Here is a 14,185-nt window from a genome sequence, read left to right on the forward strand (position 1 = left end):
ATGACAGGCCCTACACGCAACCTGTGCACTGCAAAGCCTCGATACATTATATGTCCTCCGGCTTCTTGTGGTTTTAAATGACTGCTTTCCATTGTGAGCGTTTCAGAGACTTCCAGAGAGAGAAAGGGAAAAATGAAACCAAACTGGTTTTTGGAATAATAGAAGTGGCGAGTGGCCATGCCATGCTTGTCTGTTTTAGAGAGCTGAATGGTGTTCCACGAGCGATGACAAGCTAAACACACACTCCCGATCTGACCTCTGTAATGGGTCGGGACTCTGGAGAAGCCATCTTATTGGTCCGACACAAAGAGGTAGATTAGAAAGAGCAGAATGAGATGCCAACCACACCACAACCAAAAGGCTCTCCAAATGCTTTGCGTAATGCTATCTGCTTGAAAAGAACATGATTAAGGTGAAATTAACATCGTTTGACTTCAACTTTCATGTGTTGATGCACATATATGAAAGTTCTGTAGTAGAATATAATCGCACAAGATCTTTTTCAATGTTTTTGGCACCAGCAGCACACTACTATATCTTCATCTTGATTCACTGAATGCCATTTTTCAATGTAAATAACTTTGCGATTTGGTCTCCGATAAGACTGATAAGCCATTTTCCTGATAACCCTTTGCATTATATATTTTCCAAAGAAAACTGCAATACTGTGTGTACAAACACATTCCAAGAAAGAAAGCACTTCAATTTACTTGTATAAACGACATATAGACACAGTCAAATCAACCACTGAGATGGGTTTTGAATTCTCCTTATGATTAAATTACTTATGATTAACTTTTTGAGCAACGACTGCTGCAACACAGCTGCTGAGTCATGTCCACATCTAATACTGGTTTATTCTATAATTCATGAAAGAACATCATATCCAAGCTATTAATAAGAAAATAAAGCACTTTAATGTTCACAAATTCTTTGCTTACACAGAAATGAGATCAGAGAAATGTAGACTTAGCTGCTTTGAAGAAAGCTTTTGAGCTGAGTGCACAAAAGCCATCACAAACAGATCTGAACAAACCATTTGGAGGAACCAAGCCATTCTAAGGTTAAAGAAACTCATTAGGACATTGCACACCAGCCTAGTATCCTACAGAAAACACAAAATGTCCAACAACACCTGTTAATAACTGAGAAACAGTTGAGGAATCAATGCGGCATTGATTTCTCATCTCCTTTGGACTTCATTTTCAGAAGGGTGGTGACAAACATAAGGAGCATTACATCTGAAAGCGAACAGCTTGCCATGGGGAGAACGATGTTCCTGTAGAGAAGTGCATTGGACTTCAGAGACAGGCATATAAAAGAGGGTTGACAATTTGACACAACACACTGCCGAGGGCACCATTGTAAGATAAATTACATTAAAAGCATGTTGGGCAGCAAATGCAAATAGCAAAATCTTTCGCAACGATCTTGTCAATATATATATATTTGTAGATTTCATCGTAGTTATAAAACATACTGTATGCACAATATATACATCGTATTTTCTAATCATATACTTAAGAGATATTAAGATGCACAAAACACACTGTAAACAGATTAATTTGGGCAGTACAAGCAGTTGCCGTGTCAGATGTTTGAAATCTCCATTGGGTTCTTGTCCACCATTTCATGGTTGAGTTTTAAAGGAATCTCAATGTCTAACCTCTTCTTTTTCGGTTTTCTTTTCTTGCAGCAAATGTATGTCACCAACGACACAACGGTCAGAAACAATCCCAGGCAGGTAGCTGTCAGTGCAAGCAGTAACACTTGGTACTCGCCACACATGTTTGGCACTTGTTCTCCCTTCCTCCCTTCCTTATCTGGAGGAAGCTCACCATGGTCAATATCTACACTTCTGGGCAACAAACTCTGAATGAGGGTCTCATTGCTGACTGTTTCATTCACAAACAGGTTGACCAGTACGGTAGAGTAGAGTTCTGGTTGACCATGGTCTCTGACTTTGACCCACAAACTGTAGAGGCCTCGATTGCTCAAGGCTTTCCTCAAGGTGATGTTTCCCGTGTAGGGGTCGATGTCAAACGAGCCTGGCTCTCCATCCGTTCTCTTGATGATGCTGTACGCAATAACAGCATTCATTCCAGTGTCCCGGTCCACCGCGTAAACCTCCGTTATAGACGTTCCCGGAAGCGTGTTGGGAAGTACCAACATGAACGACTGGTTGGACTGGGGGAAAAGAACAGTTGGAGGGTTATCGTTGACATCCAGGAGGAGAACAGTCACCATTGTGATGCAAGAAAGAGCAGGTTCGCCTCCATCAATTGCCTCGATCCAAACGTAATACGTTCCCTGTTGCTCCCGGTCCAGAGGGGTCTTGGCTCGCAACGCTCCTCGTCCGGTGTCAATTACGAAGATGTCGCTCCCATTAAGGATGGACAACGCCACCCAGCCGTTCTCCCCAGCATCCGCGTCTGTGACAGTAAGAACGCCAATTTCCCCAAAACCTGGAAAGTTCTCTGGCACAAAGAAGGTGAAGTCCTTGTTGATGAACCTTGGACTGTTGTCATTCCGATCCTGGACGGTGATAATCACAGTGGCGATTGACTCCTTTCTCGGCGTGCCACGGTCTACGGCTCGCACCATGAAACGATACGTCTCCTTTTCCTCCCGGTCAAGAGAAGTGGACACTGTCAGTACCCCGGTTGACCTATCCAAGTCAAAAATGGTGGGAGCGTCGGCACCGAGTAGGTAATACACCTCGCCTCTGCTTTCACTGTCTGCATCGGTGGCCTGAAGCTGAGCGAGGAATGTATTTGGTGGGTTGTTCTCCTCCACTGTGATGTCAATGAAAGATTGCTTGAAAACCGGAGTGTTGTCGTTAACGTCCAACACGTGGACTTTCACTACGGTGTTCACTACTAATCCATGAGAGTTATGAACCACAACAACCATTTCATAATCCTGTTGCTGCTCATAATCCAATAGCTCGGTGGTCTCAAGCAGGTACTCGTTTTTAAACTGCTTATACGGTACAAGCCTAAAAGGACCTGCACCTTCAAGAAGACACTCTATCTTCTGTTGTGGCTCGGTGTTTTTGATGGTAAAAAAAGCAATGGGTGAAAACAGTGGCTCTGATTCACTTAAACTCACAACACCGTCCTTCTCAGAAGCAATGTAACGTGGGATAACCGCCGGAGGCCCGGAGAGCTGTTTGATTACGTGAACGGTAACCGTTGCAACTTCTGGAATACAAGTCGGCCCATTGGCCAGCACGATTAGTTTGTAGAGTTTTCCGGTGTTGTTGTCAATCTTTCCTGCTAGTTTAAGAACCCCAGTGTTTGTATCCAAATGAAACAGGATTCTGCTTTCCTGGGTGACCCGTTCGCTGAAGGCATACTTGATCAAAGCGCTGGCTCCCTCGTCTGGATCGTAGGCTTGTAGACGAGCCAGTTGCATGCCCTTAGTAGCGTTTCCATAAAGAGTAACGTTCACTAGCGACTCTGTAAACTTGGGGCAGTTGTCGTTGACATCCGTGATGATAATCCTCAGAGTTGCAGTGCCTAGAAGCGGCGGAGAGCCTCCGTCCTCGGCTATAATGTCAGTCACATACTCAGCTTGTGTCTCCCTATCAAGAGACTCGGTAATGATGAGAAAGGGCGTCAGTTCACCGCCTTCGTTCTCCTCTACGTCTAATGTGAAAACTCCATAGTCATTAACAAGCCAGTATGTTTGAACGCTGTGAATCCCGATGTCAGGATCCACTGCGGATTGCTCCACCGCAAACCTTGCGTTAACAGGTGCGTTCTCCGGCACAGACACCCTGATTTCGTCAACGGGGAAATGCGGGCGGTTGTCATTCACATCCTCAATAAGAATTTTAACCTTAACCAGCTGAAAGTACTGTTGAGGAAGGATTAGCACGTCCAGAAAGATTGCGCAGCCCTGGCCCTCGTGGGACTCCGCGCACAGAGCCTCTCTGTCAATCTCCACGGCAGATGTGAACAGCTCCCCCGTCGTGTTATTCAGATTCACGTACTGCTGGCTGGCCATCTTTAGCTCCAGATTGAATGAACGAGGAGGATTGACAGAAAGATCCAATTTTAAGTCTGCACCGATAGCCCCTATGAGTATCCCTTTAGGTAATCCTTCTTTTATCTTATAGATGAGGTGACTGAAATTTGACGAGCAGGAGAGGGGACTGGTGTACAAGAGGAGGATGAACAAACCCTGAATTAAATAACAGAAAAACTATATTAAGCAACAGAAGTATAAGTAAAAAGCATCATACTTTTAAAATCAAATGGCAAGTATATATGAAAATGGTCAAGGAAGCAATGTATATATATATTTACTGCATACATCTTTTGCATATAAATGATTCATTAAGCACATCAAAAGCAGTTGGGTTTAACGGTACTGTATGTGTGTGCTGGGAAGATGGTTGGACTAAATCTAAAATCCACCCTTACTGATATGACAAAATATTTACCAAATTATTTACCATGATAACTATAATTTCTGTCGTAGCTTCAACATATAGTTTCTCTCTCACCCTCTCTCTCTCTCTCTATGTATTTGGATGAGAGTGGTGGTACCACAATTTTAACTAATAACAAAGATATTTTGACAGAAAATATGGATATCACAAGCGACTGCAATGAACCTGCAAACGAAATCATAACACTATATGCTCACACGTGCTTTATGAATCATTGAATATCCTTGAATAATTTGTTTTTAACATAAAACAATGATTCAAATTTATTATACAATCCTTCCAAATACGACTTTGATTCATCTATCTAAGTAATCGGATGAATTTGGATTATATAATAATTTTAGATTATATAATTTAAAGATATTTTAAAGAGTTACCAATTATTTGCTGTTAAGAGAATTCGCTGTCATGATAAATGCCGTTTTCATGAGTGTAAAAAACTTACCCATAACTCTCCTTTGCTGTGCAGGCAGGTTCCTCTTTTAGTGTTCCACATGTTTCCCGTTCAGTGTTGGCGTCACAGGGAACGGGAGCGGGATGAGTTCACAGTAGCAGCCGCATTCTGAGCGCCGGTGAGCGGCTGAGTTCTCGCTCGCTGCCCGATGCGCGACTGAAGCGCTCTACTCATTCATCTGACAGACAGGCTGCGGACACGCCCACCGCATGCTAATGAGGGTCGGCGCGACCAACCAGCGTTGACGCAGAGCCAGGAGGTGTGTCTAAAAACAACTCATTTGCAAGTTAAACGTTTTTTAGACGTTTAAATAGTTTTGGACAGAATTATTATTTTTTCTTGCGGTTAAGAACAAATCATCAGCATGACATGAAAGATAATAATGCTGATAATACGTAGGCTGTTCTACTTTCTCAACAATTCTAAATGCATATAATTTAGCAAATAATATAAATTCCGCTTTCTCTACGTTTCTGAATGAATATAACTATGCTAATAATAATAATAATAAGCTTGTGGTATTATAAGTCACTTTGCATAAAAGTGGATGCTAAATTATTAAACTAATGTAATTATTTTTTAAATATTAAATCTAATGTATATGATTATGTACACAGAGAAAGAAAAATCTGGATTCAGCATAGAATATGCTTCTTATCAAGAACTTTTTTTGTCTAGACATTTCTTTAGAGATTAAAAAAATAATCAGAGACCCTCATGAAATGTACTGTAGTGTAGATACAAATGTGCATTAGAGCGTATGAGTAATTAGACAGTGCAGATGATCAGCCTTGCTGTAACAAAACAATAATTTCCTGCAGGAAGGGAAGCAGAAGAGAGCAGATATGCGTTTGCAGCCCTGCAGTTGAGATTACATTAATCCTCCATTTACATAAATCTCACCAAAGCTGAGAGTAAATATGACTCACTTTCTTTGTCTCGGTCACACTTGCTGAACAATTACCAAATGCTTGTTTATTTGTTAACCGTTGCATTTCCATCATTTTTCTTGCTTTCCAGAGCATCAGTTGATCAGCTGATGATGTGAGGATTACAGAAGGAAGAATCTGAACCATCAGTGTAACCTTCACCAAATCAACTCGTCTTAATCTGAGCGTTTTTAACCTCCTCAACAGATGCTGGCCGTGATTGAGAACATATTGACCATCTGACATCAGCAGAGTCACCACACACAAGCACATGAGCTGTAGCTCTGATTACACACAATCCCATTTGAATAAGACGTTGCATCACATGATGTTTAAAATTGATACATTTGTGTTAGGGTTTTTGTCTTGCTGGTGGAGGAAAAACCTCACAGATGTACACCGGAAGTGGAGCTGTGCCATATCTAAACCAGAAAATCACAGACTTCAAGGTGCAGGACTTGAACCAGTGAGAAACCCCTCAGAACACCTGTGCAGGTAACAAGGAACATTATGGCAAGGTTCTTTCGAAGTTATGAACAAACATTAAAAGAGCGTTTGTTCAATCTGTCTTTACTAATGTTTTCAAAACATTTGCACAAAAATGTTATGTATACATTGTTTAGGGAACGTTTTATTTCTGAAACATTGTAGTTGGATGTTCATCTAACATTTTGTAAGTGTTACTGCATTTAAGAACATTCAGAGAACTTTCAAAAGTAATTTTCGCCTAATGTTTGCAAAATTGTAAAATGGCACGTTTGTACATATCCAAGAAAAAAATATTTTAAAAAACTGAATGTTTCGAAAACATTCAGAAGAACTTTTTGATAACTAATAAAAATGACAAAAACCACAACAAAATTGCTAAAACTTTTCAATTAAAATGCAAACGGACAATACAAAAATAAAAATGAATTCAATTAAAAAGAAAGAAAGAAAGAAACAGTATAATAATATCTCATTGATACTAAAACAACACTGACAAGGAAAGGTCCTCAAAATTATGAACAAAATTTCTTCCAGTAACGTTCATAGAATGCTAGTTCAGCGCTCTTTGTTTACTAATGTTCTCAAAGTGTTTGTACGACAATGTTATGGAACATTTCTAAAATGTTTTCATTGGATGTTCATATAACATTTTTTAAATGTTACTACTGTACATGTTTCAGAACGTTCAGAGAACATTCAAAATTAACATTCCCAAAATGTTTGCAAAATTCTAAAACGGAATGTTCCTTACCATTTGTATGTATCCAAGAAAAAAAGTTCTAAAAACTGAACTAAAAAAATGGAAACAGAAAATGAAAAAAAAAAAAATATAATAATTAAATATTTAAAATTAAATAAAACAATAAAATTAAATTAAAAATAATTTGAATTTTTATAAAAATTCTGCCTTTGTTAATTCATCTTGATGTCATTCCAAATCAATTTTCTTTTTTCCATTGAAGACAATTTAAATCATTTGTGCTGGAAATCTTCCCTTTGCTGTAGTTCTTAAATCTCTTTTGCATTCACGTCAGGGCCGTTTCTAGGCATAGGCGAGCTAGGCGGTCGCCTAGGGCGCCACCAGCTGAAGGGGCGCCAATTAGCGCACGTAATTGCACTTTTAGCAGGGTTGTGATAAAGAGAGGCACGGTCACCCTGAAATATGACTGCCGCCCCCACTGGATCCCCCAACATTATTAGGCTAGAGTACTGTCAATCTGACGATGCCTGTATGCCACTAGATCAGAGTGCTGTCAATTGCTGCCTGATTGTTGCATGCAAAGTTTGCATTTGGAGCGCTCAACAACGCCATTAGATCAGTGGGCTCTGTCAGTGCTTTGGCAAGGTAACACTTTTTGTACATTCAAATATGAAGCGTCAAGACGTGCCATTCATGGTTTGCACACTAACTCTTGTATTTACTACAGTACAAGTTTACACAATGTGCAAGTCATGAATAGTGGATTGTGAAACGATGTCGTTGAAATCTCACCTGCACACATTAAAACCACAAAGCAGAAATGAGCTCAAATATCTGGATCTAATTCAGATTCACCTGAGCAACCAGCTCTTATATAAATACTCCCTATAATTACATTGGTTATCGTTTTAGCTGCAGGCCAGGATACGTTCGTTCAGTCAGTTACAGAAAGTGTTGCAACACCAGATATCTGTTACTGCTCGTAACCTTTCATTTCAGATATACAAGCTTATCATGCTGCAGTTCAGACAACAAATAAATATGTTTATCAAAGAATATGATATGTGTTTATAGAACCCTTAGGCCAGAATGATTATATTTTTAGTTAACTGAAATTTAAAACATTTTATTTCAGATAGTTGCCAAAACAGCATTACTTTTTGTGTCATTTAACTTGATTACTAAATAACTAAACTAAAATTGAAATAAAAGTAATACATATTTAGACATTTAAAAAAAACAATAACTAAGAAAAATGACGAAAGCACACAACAAATTTGCTAAAAATTTAACTAAAATTAAAATTGAAATAAATATTGAAAAAAAATTGAATTGGGGATAAACAGAAAATGAAAAAAGGGGGAAAAGAACAAATGTGTTTACTAGAACATTAGGCAAAAAATAAAAAATTCAGTTTTATATTTTTGGTTAAATTAAATGAATTCATAAAAACTTTTATTCCACACTCTTAAAAATAAAGGTGCTTCAAAAGGTTCTTCAAGCGATGCCATAGAAGAACCATTTTTGGTTCCACAAAGAACCATTCAGTCAAAGGTTCTTTAAAGAACCATCTCTTTCTTACCTTTTTGTAATCTGAAGAACCTTCTTTCGCCACAAAGAAGCTTTTGTGAAACAGAAAGGTTCTTCAGATGTTAAAGGTTCTTTATGGAACCATTTAGACAAAAAGGTTCTTCTATGGCATCGTGAAGCACCTTTATTTTTAAGAGTGCAGCTAGTAGCCAAAGGAACATTTCAGTTTAGTTTAACTTGATCTATTAAAATAACTAAAACTAAAACTGAAATAAAATTAAGAAAAATTAAGAAATAAAAAAATACAAAAACACAACAAAATTTAAAATTGAAATGAAACAGGAAATAATAGTATCTTGATGCTATAAAAATATCCAAGTTCATCAAAATGCTGTTCGGAAAAAAAAATAAAAAAATACTATTATAAATGAATTGTTGGTGTATTACAATGTTTGTTTACTAGTACACATAAGGCGAAAATTCTTTTATTTTTTTAAGTTCTAATGACTAAATTTTGAACACATTTATGCTACGAAAACAACAGAAGTAACAATGGCGAGATAGAAACTGCTCAAGAGTTTCTGAATGTCTTTTGTCCTGAACTCGTTTCTTCAGCAGGCGTGACGGTCGGTGTGCGTCACGTAACCTCGCTCTGTGTGTGTTTGTGTGAGGTTTCGTGACGGCACGCCTCGTCTCCAGTAAAGCCAGAGACCTCTGCTGAGAACTGACAGCCATTCCTCACTCTTCAGTCCCTCAGGGCATGTACAGTATGTGAGTTTACTGTCTTACAGGAATCAATCAACAGACAGTTTGTCAAGTACTTTTGAGGGCTATTTCACAAAAGTGCAATTACGTTAAGGAAGTCAATGCATTGTCTTTTTTTCATAATTTTTTGCCCTGAAGTTCACTTATGCTAAATAAAATAAAAATAGATTTACAAATTAAATGAATAAATACGTTTTTTTATTTAGTTTAGTGATTATATATAGGCCTATTCAAGTTTTTTCTAGAAATTTAACGACTTTATTTTTTTATTATTGTTTGGTCCTAATCCTACGGTGGCCGAGAGAGCTCAACGCGCTGCAACTTAAGAAAACACATGCAAATTGAAAAAACACCAGCAAATTAAGAAAACATCTTCATCAGTTTGACAACACACGCGCTGCAAATCCTCACAACACATGCAAATGAAGAAACGCGCTGCAAATCCTCACAACACAACCAAATAAGGATCTTAAGTTGCAGCGCGTTGAGCTCTCTCGGCCACCGTATAATCCTCTTCCGTACAGGACAGACTGGCCATTATTGAGCGCTATAAACACATGTAATGTGTGTTTCATTCATACTGGTGGCCAGAGGGCGCCCTCGCGCAGAAAATCCACATATGCGTCACAGAAGTAACAGAACTCATGTGGGTTTGCACTACAGCTGAGCTAGAAAACACTGCGGTCGCCTTTCGTTTGCTCTGCTAACCGTATTTCTGCTCTTCAGCGAGTGAAGCTGCACTGAACGGCGTGAGGATGCAGAACATCAGCGGATCCAGATCTCACACCTCTCAGAGCTTCAGCTGCGTGTTCACAGGTCAAATCATGTCTTTATGACACAAACACCATACAGAACAATGCATGTGAGATTATGAAAAATAAATAAGAATATGAATACATTTTCATATAATTGCATAAGATGTAGCTTATAAAATGTAGTAATACACACACACACACACACTTTAAGCACTAAAACCTACAGTATATGGACATATTAAAATTTTTTTTTAAATTAATTAATCACAACAAAAGTTTAACTGAAACAACTGAAAATTAATTTTTCATATAAAAAAATATACAAATAAAATCTAATTGAAAAAAATTAACTGTAATATGTAACTGATACTAAAACAAAACTACAAAAATACTGGTATGTGTATTGAATGATTACCATATTGATCTCAGTAGGACTCTCTGGTACTCTAAAGTACTGTTTGTTAGTGCTGAGATGAAAATGAAATCTGCATTGAATGCATTTACACACTTTCATCAGCCGTATGGTTTTATTTATTCAGAAAATGAGACGCGGGCATGTGGGCTGCTCTTCTGTTTGCTGTGTGTGTGTGTGTGTGTGTGTGTGTGTGTGTGTTTGTGTGTGTGTGTGTGAGAGTGAGTGTGTGTGTGTGTGAGTGAGTGTTGTGTGTGTGTGTGTGTGTGTGTGTGTGTGTGTGTGAGAGTGAGTGTTTGTGTGTGTGTGTGTGTGTGTGTGTAAGAGTGTGTATTTGATCTCATTTAATGGTGGCTTAAGGACACAGAGACGCTGCTGTACGTTGGAAACTGATTGCCAGTAAACGCAGCGAATGTTGCGTTAGATTTCAGGCCAGAAGTCACCGTACTTTGTGCTCCAGTTTAATTAAAGCGCCTTTAAGCTACATTGACAGCAGAGCTCAGAACATGAGAAACACATCCGCAGGAACCAGGCCAGTAATTTTGTGTTTTTTGATTTTTATTCATTTTGTTTTAAATATTTTAAATGAAAAAAATAAAAAATTTATAAAATCAAACATAAACAATTTTTTACATTTCCTTTAAATTATTTTAGCAAATTAGGTTCAACTAAATGTTTACCTTGATGTGCTAAATAAAGTTAAAGTTTCAGTAATTTTATGTTTTTGGCATTTACATTTTTTATTATTTTTTTATTATTTTTGAATTATTTTACTTTTTATATTTTCAATTTTAATACAATTTTAGTTAAAGTTGTACTAATTTTTTGTGGTTTTGTAATTTTTATTAGTTTTGTTTGCATTTCTTAAAATATTCTTAATCTTTTAAATTTGACATTTTTAATTTAATTTTTATTTATATTTATTTTTCATTTCTTAATTTTGTTTTAGTTTATTTTAGCAAATAAAGTTAAACTAAATGTGCTAAATCAAGTTAAAGTTTTAGTAATTATATTGTGTTTTTGACATTTTTATTTTTCTTCATTTTTATTTTATTTATTTTTTTTTACAATTTATTTTTATTTTTATTTATTTTAGCACTTACATTTTCAAATGAAACATATTATTATTGTTATAATTATTAAAGGTTTCAGTTTTAGTTATCTATAATAACCCTGACCTGGAAACCTTTGCAACGTTTGACCTGAAAAATATGAAGTCCTCTCTCTCTGTCTCTCTCTCTCTCTCTCTCTCTCTCTCTCTCTCTTAATTTCTCACATCATACAGCATGAGTTGCATTGGCTCTAGACTGAGCTGGATGTGTTATTTAAGTCTGTGAAACATTAATGTAGCAGCACTTATGCATGAGCTGTGTCTCAAACGCTTCGTTCAGTGGGACATTTTAAAGCCATGTGAGCTAACGAGCCAGAACCACCTGACGTGACCTGGAGTGTTTGTACAGCTGTGTCTGTGATTCATCAGAGCAAACGTCTGCATCTGCATTCAGATGCTGCAGGGTCTCAGTGCATCTAGTGCATTGATTTTATTGGGGAATTTATTTTATTTGTTTAGTAAATTAATTTTATTGGGGAAGTTATTTATTTATTTACTACATTTATTTTATTGTGGGGAAGGTGGTTTGTTTATTTATTTAGCAAATTTATTTGAATGGGGGATACATGCATTTATTTAATTTGTTGATTTATTTGTTTAGAAAATGTATTTTATTTGGAAGATTCATTTATGTATTTAGGGGGATTTATTCAGTACATGTAATTATTTATTTATAATGGTCAGCAAACCAGTTAGAAGTGGTTTTGGCTCTGTGGGCAGGTGCTAAAGTCCTGCTGGAAAAGGAAATCAGCATCTCCATAAAGCTTGTCAGCAGATGAAAGCATAAAGTGCTCCAAAATCTCCTGCTAGACAGCTGCATTGACTTTGGACTTGATGAAACACAGTGGAGCAACACCAGCAGACGTCACGGCACCCAAATCATCACTGACTTCAGAAACTTCACACTGGACTTCAAGCAGCTTGGATTCTGTGCCTCTCCAGTCTTCCTCCACTCCAGACCTTGATTTCCAAATGAAATGCAAAATTTACTTTTCTCTGAAAAGAGGACTTTGGAGCACTGAGCAACAGTCCAGTTCTTTTTCTCCTTAGCCCAGGTAAGATGCTTCTGACGTTGTTTCTGTTTCAGAAGTGGTTTGTTAGCTCTTTTCCTGAAGGCGTCTGACGTGACTCTTGATGCTTTCAGAAGTGGCTTGGTAGCGCTTTTCCTGAAGACGTCTGAGCGTGGTGACTCTTGATGCACTGACTCCAGCTTCAGTCCACTCCTTGTGAAGCTCTCCCAAGTGTTTGAATCGGCTTTGCTTGATAGTACTCTCAAGTAGAGGTCTACACAGAGGACCCGAGACCTGAGGACCCGGGATCCGTACGGGTTCAGGGCTATATGTTAAATGGTCAGCCAGGTCCGGGTCGGGTCCCAATCTATTACTTCGGGTCCCGGGTCTGTTTAACATTGTGTGTAATACCCGAGTCGATCGGACTCGGAGAACACCCAGCCGTTATCAGAGTCAGTCAGCGCTGTGCGTGTGTTGTTTTGTAACTTTCAACTTGTAAAATTAGTTGGACCCGTGTAGACCTCTACTCTCAAGCTTGCGGTCATCCCTGTTGCTCGTGCACCTTTTCCTACCCAATTTCTTCCTTCCAGTCAACTTTGCATTTAATATGCCAAATCAATGCATATGAAAATTTTCATTCGCCTTTATTTATTTGTTTGTTTATTTATTTATCCTGTTGACTTTTCCGATTTATATACTGATTAAAAGAATCCAAAATCTTTTAACCCTAATATGTTAACAAAATGAACCAATAATTCTGAACTTGGCTTCATCAAATGTTCAGATTTATGTTTTAGGAATTTATACAAATGATTGAAAATTAAATTAGATAACATTTATATTTCAGAACACTTGTAATCCAAAACAATTGACTTACATGTATTTAATGCTTGTGTTCGGCCTGTGAAGAAATTATAACCATTAGTAATATTATAGTAGTAGTAATAGTAGTAGTAATATTTATTTATTAAATTATCTAAAACAAACCATTCAAGCTTAATAGGGTTAATAATAAATGTATCTTAATAAATATATATTTTTGTTTATGCAAATTTATAATATATTTGTAATAAAAATTAAAACAAACAAAAACAACTTTTTAAATGTTTTACTTTACATGTAATGAATCTAGAATATATGAAAGTCTCACTTTTTGAAATTAGTTACAAAAAACTGATTTATTATTAGAATTATCAATGTTGGCAACAGTTGTGCTGCCAATAATAAATACTGTATATAATTTGCATAAACAACAACAACATTAACAAAACAATTGCCTTAATATACTGTGTTTAAACATTATGGCGATATCTTTTAGTGAAACTTTTTATCCTATTCACCTTTTGAAGAATATATATATATATACAGTATATATATGTACACTGCCATTCTAATGTTTGGGATCAGTGAGATTTTTTTAACGGAGTTTCTTCTGCTCATCAAGGCTCTATTTATTTGATCAAAAATACAGAAAAAAAATGTAATATTGTGAGATATTATTTCAATTTCTAATATTGGTTTTCTGTTTTAATATATTTTAAAATATAATTTATTTCTGTGATCAAAGCTGA

At 37.0% G+C, this 14,185-nt stretch overlaps 2 protein-coding genes across 2 annotated transcripts in view; both read right to left on the minus strand.

Annotated features, from left to right (window-relative positions):
- Positions 1 to 928: 928 nt before the first annotated feature.
- LOC107747562 (protocadherin-20-like) lies at positions 929 to 5,056 on the minus strand. The gene is made up of 2 exons (XM_016562147.1): positions 4,905 to 5,056; positions 929 to 4,188 (listed from the first exon to the last, which is right to left on the minus strand). The coding sequence occupies exons 1-2, from the start codon at positions 4,953 to 4,955 to the stop codon at positions 1,591 to 1,593; spliced, it is 2,649 nt and encodes an 882-aa protein (XP_016417633.1). The 5' UTR covers positions 4,956 to 5,056; the 3' UTR covers positions 929 to 1,590.
- An 8,441-nt stretch (positions 5,057 to 13,497) lies between these two features.
- The window catches only part of LOC107747670 (echinoderm microtubule-associated protein-like 6), a 57,617-nt gene continuing 56,929 nt past the window's right edge, over positions 13,498 to 14,185 (minus strand). Inside the window, 1 exon segment of the mRNA XM_016562267.1 lies at positions 13,498 to 13,515. Within this exon segment, the coding sequence (XP_016417753.1) occupies positions 13,498 to 13,515 (18 nt within the window).

Source organism: Sinocyclocheilus rhinocerous, unplaced genomic scaffold (assembly GCF_001515625.1).
Source record: "Sinocyclocheilus rhinocerous isolate Xijiao unplaced genomic scaffold, SAMN03320098_v1.1 scaffold671, whole genome shotgun sequence".
Classification (NCBI taxonomy): domain Eukaryota; kingdom Metazoa; phylum Chordata; class Actinopteri; order Cypriniformes; family Cyprinidae; genus Sinocyclocheilus; species Sinocyclocheilus rhinocerous.

Bases quoted from the DNA above. Each gene is read 5' to 3' on its own strand.
- LOC107747562 (XM_016562147.1), bottom strand. From the start codon at position 4,955: ATGTGGAACACTAAAAGAGGAACCTGCCTGCACAGCAAAGGAGAGTTA. The intron at 4,189-4,904 runs GTAAGTTTTTTA...TATTTAATTCAG, and splicing joins ACAGCAAAGGAGAGTTATGG to GGTTTGTTCATCCTCCTCTT.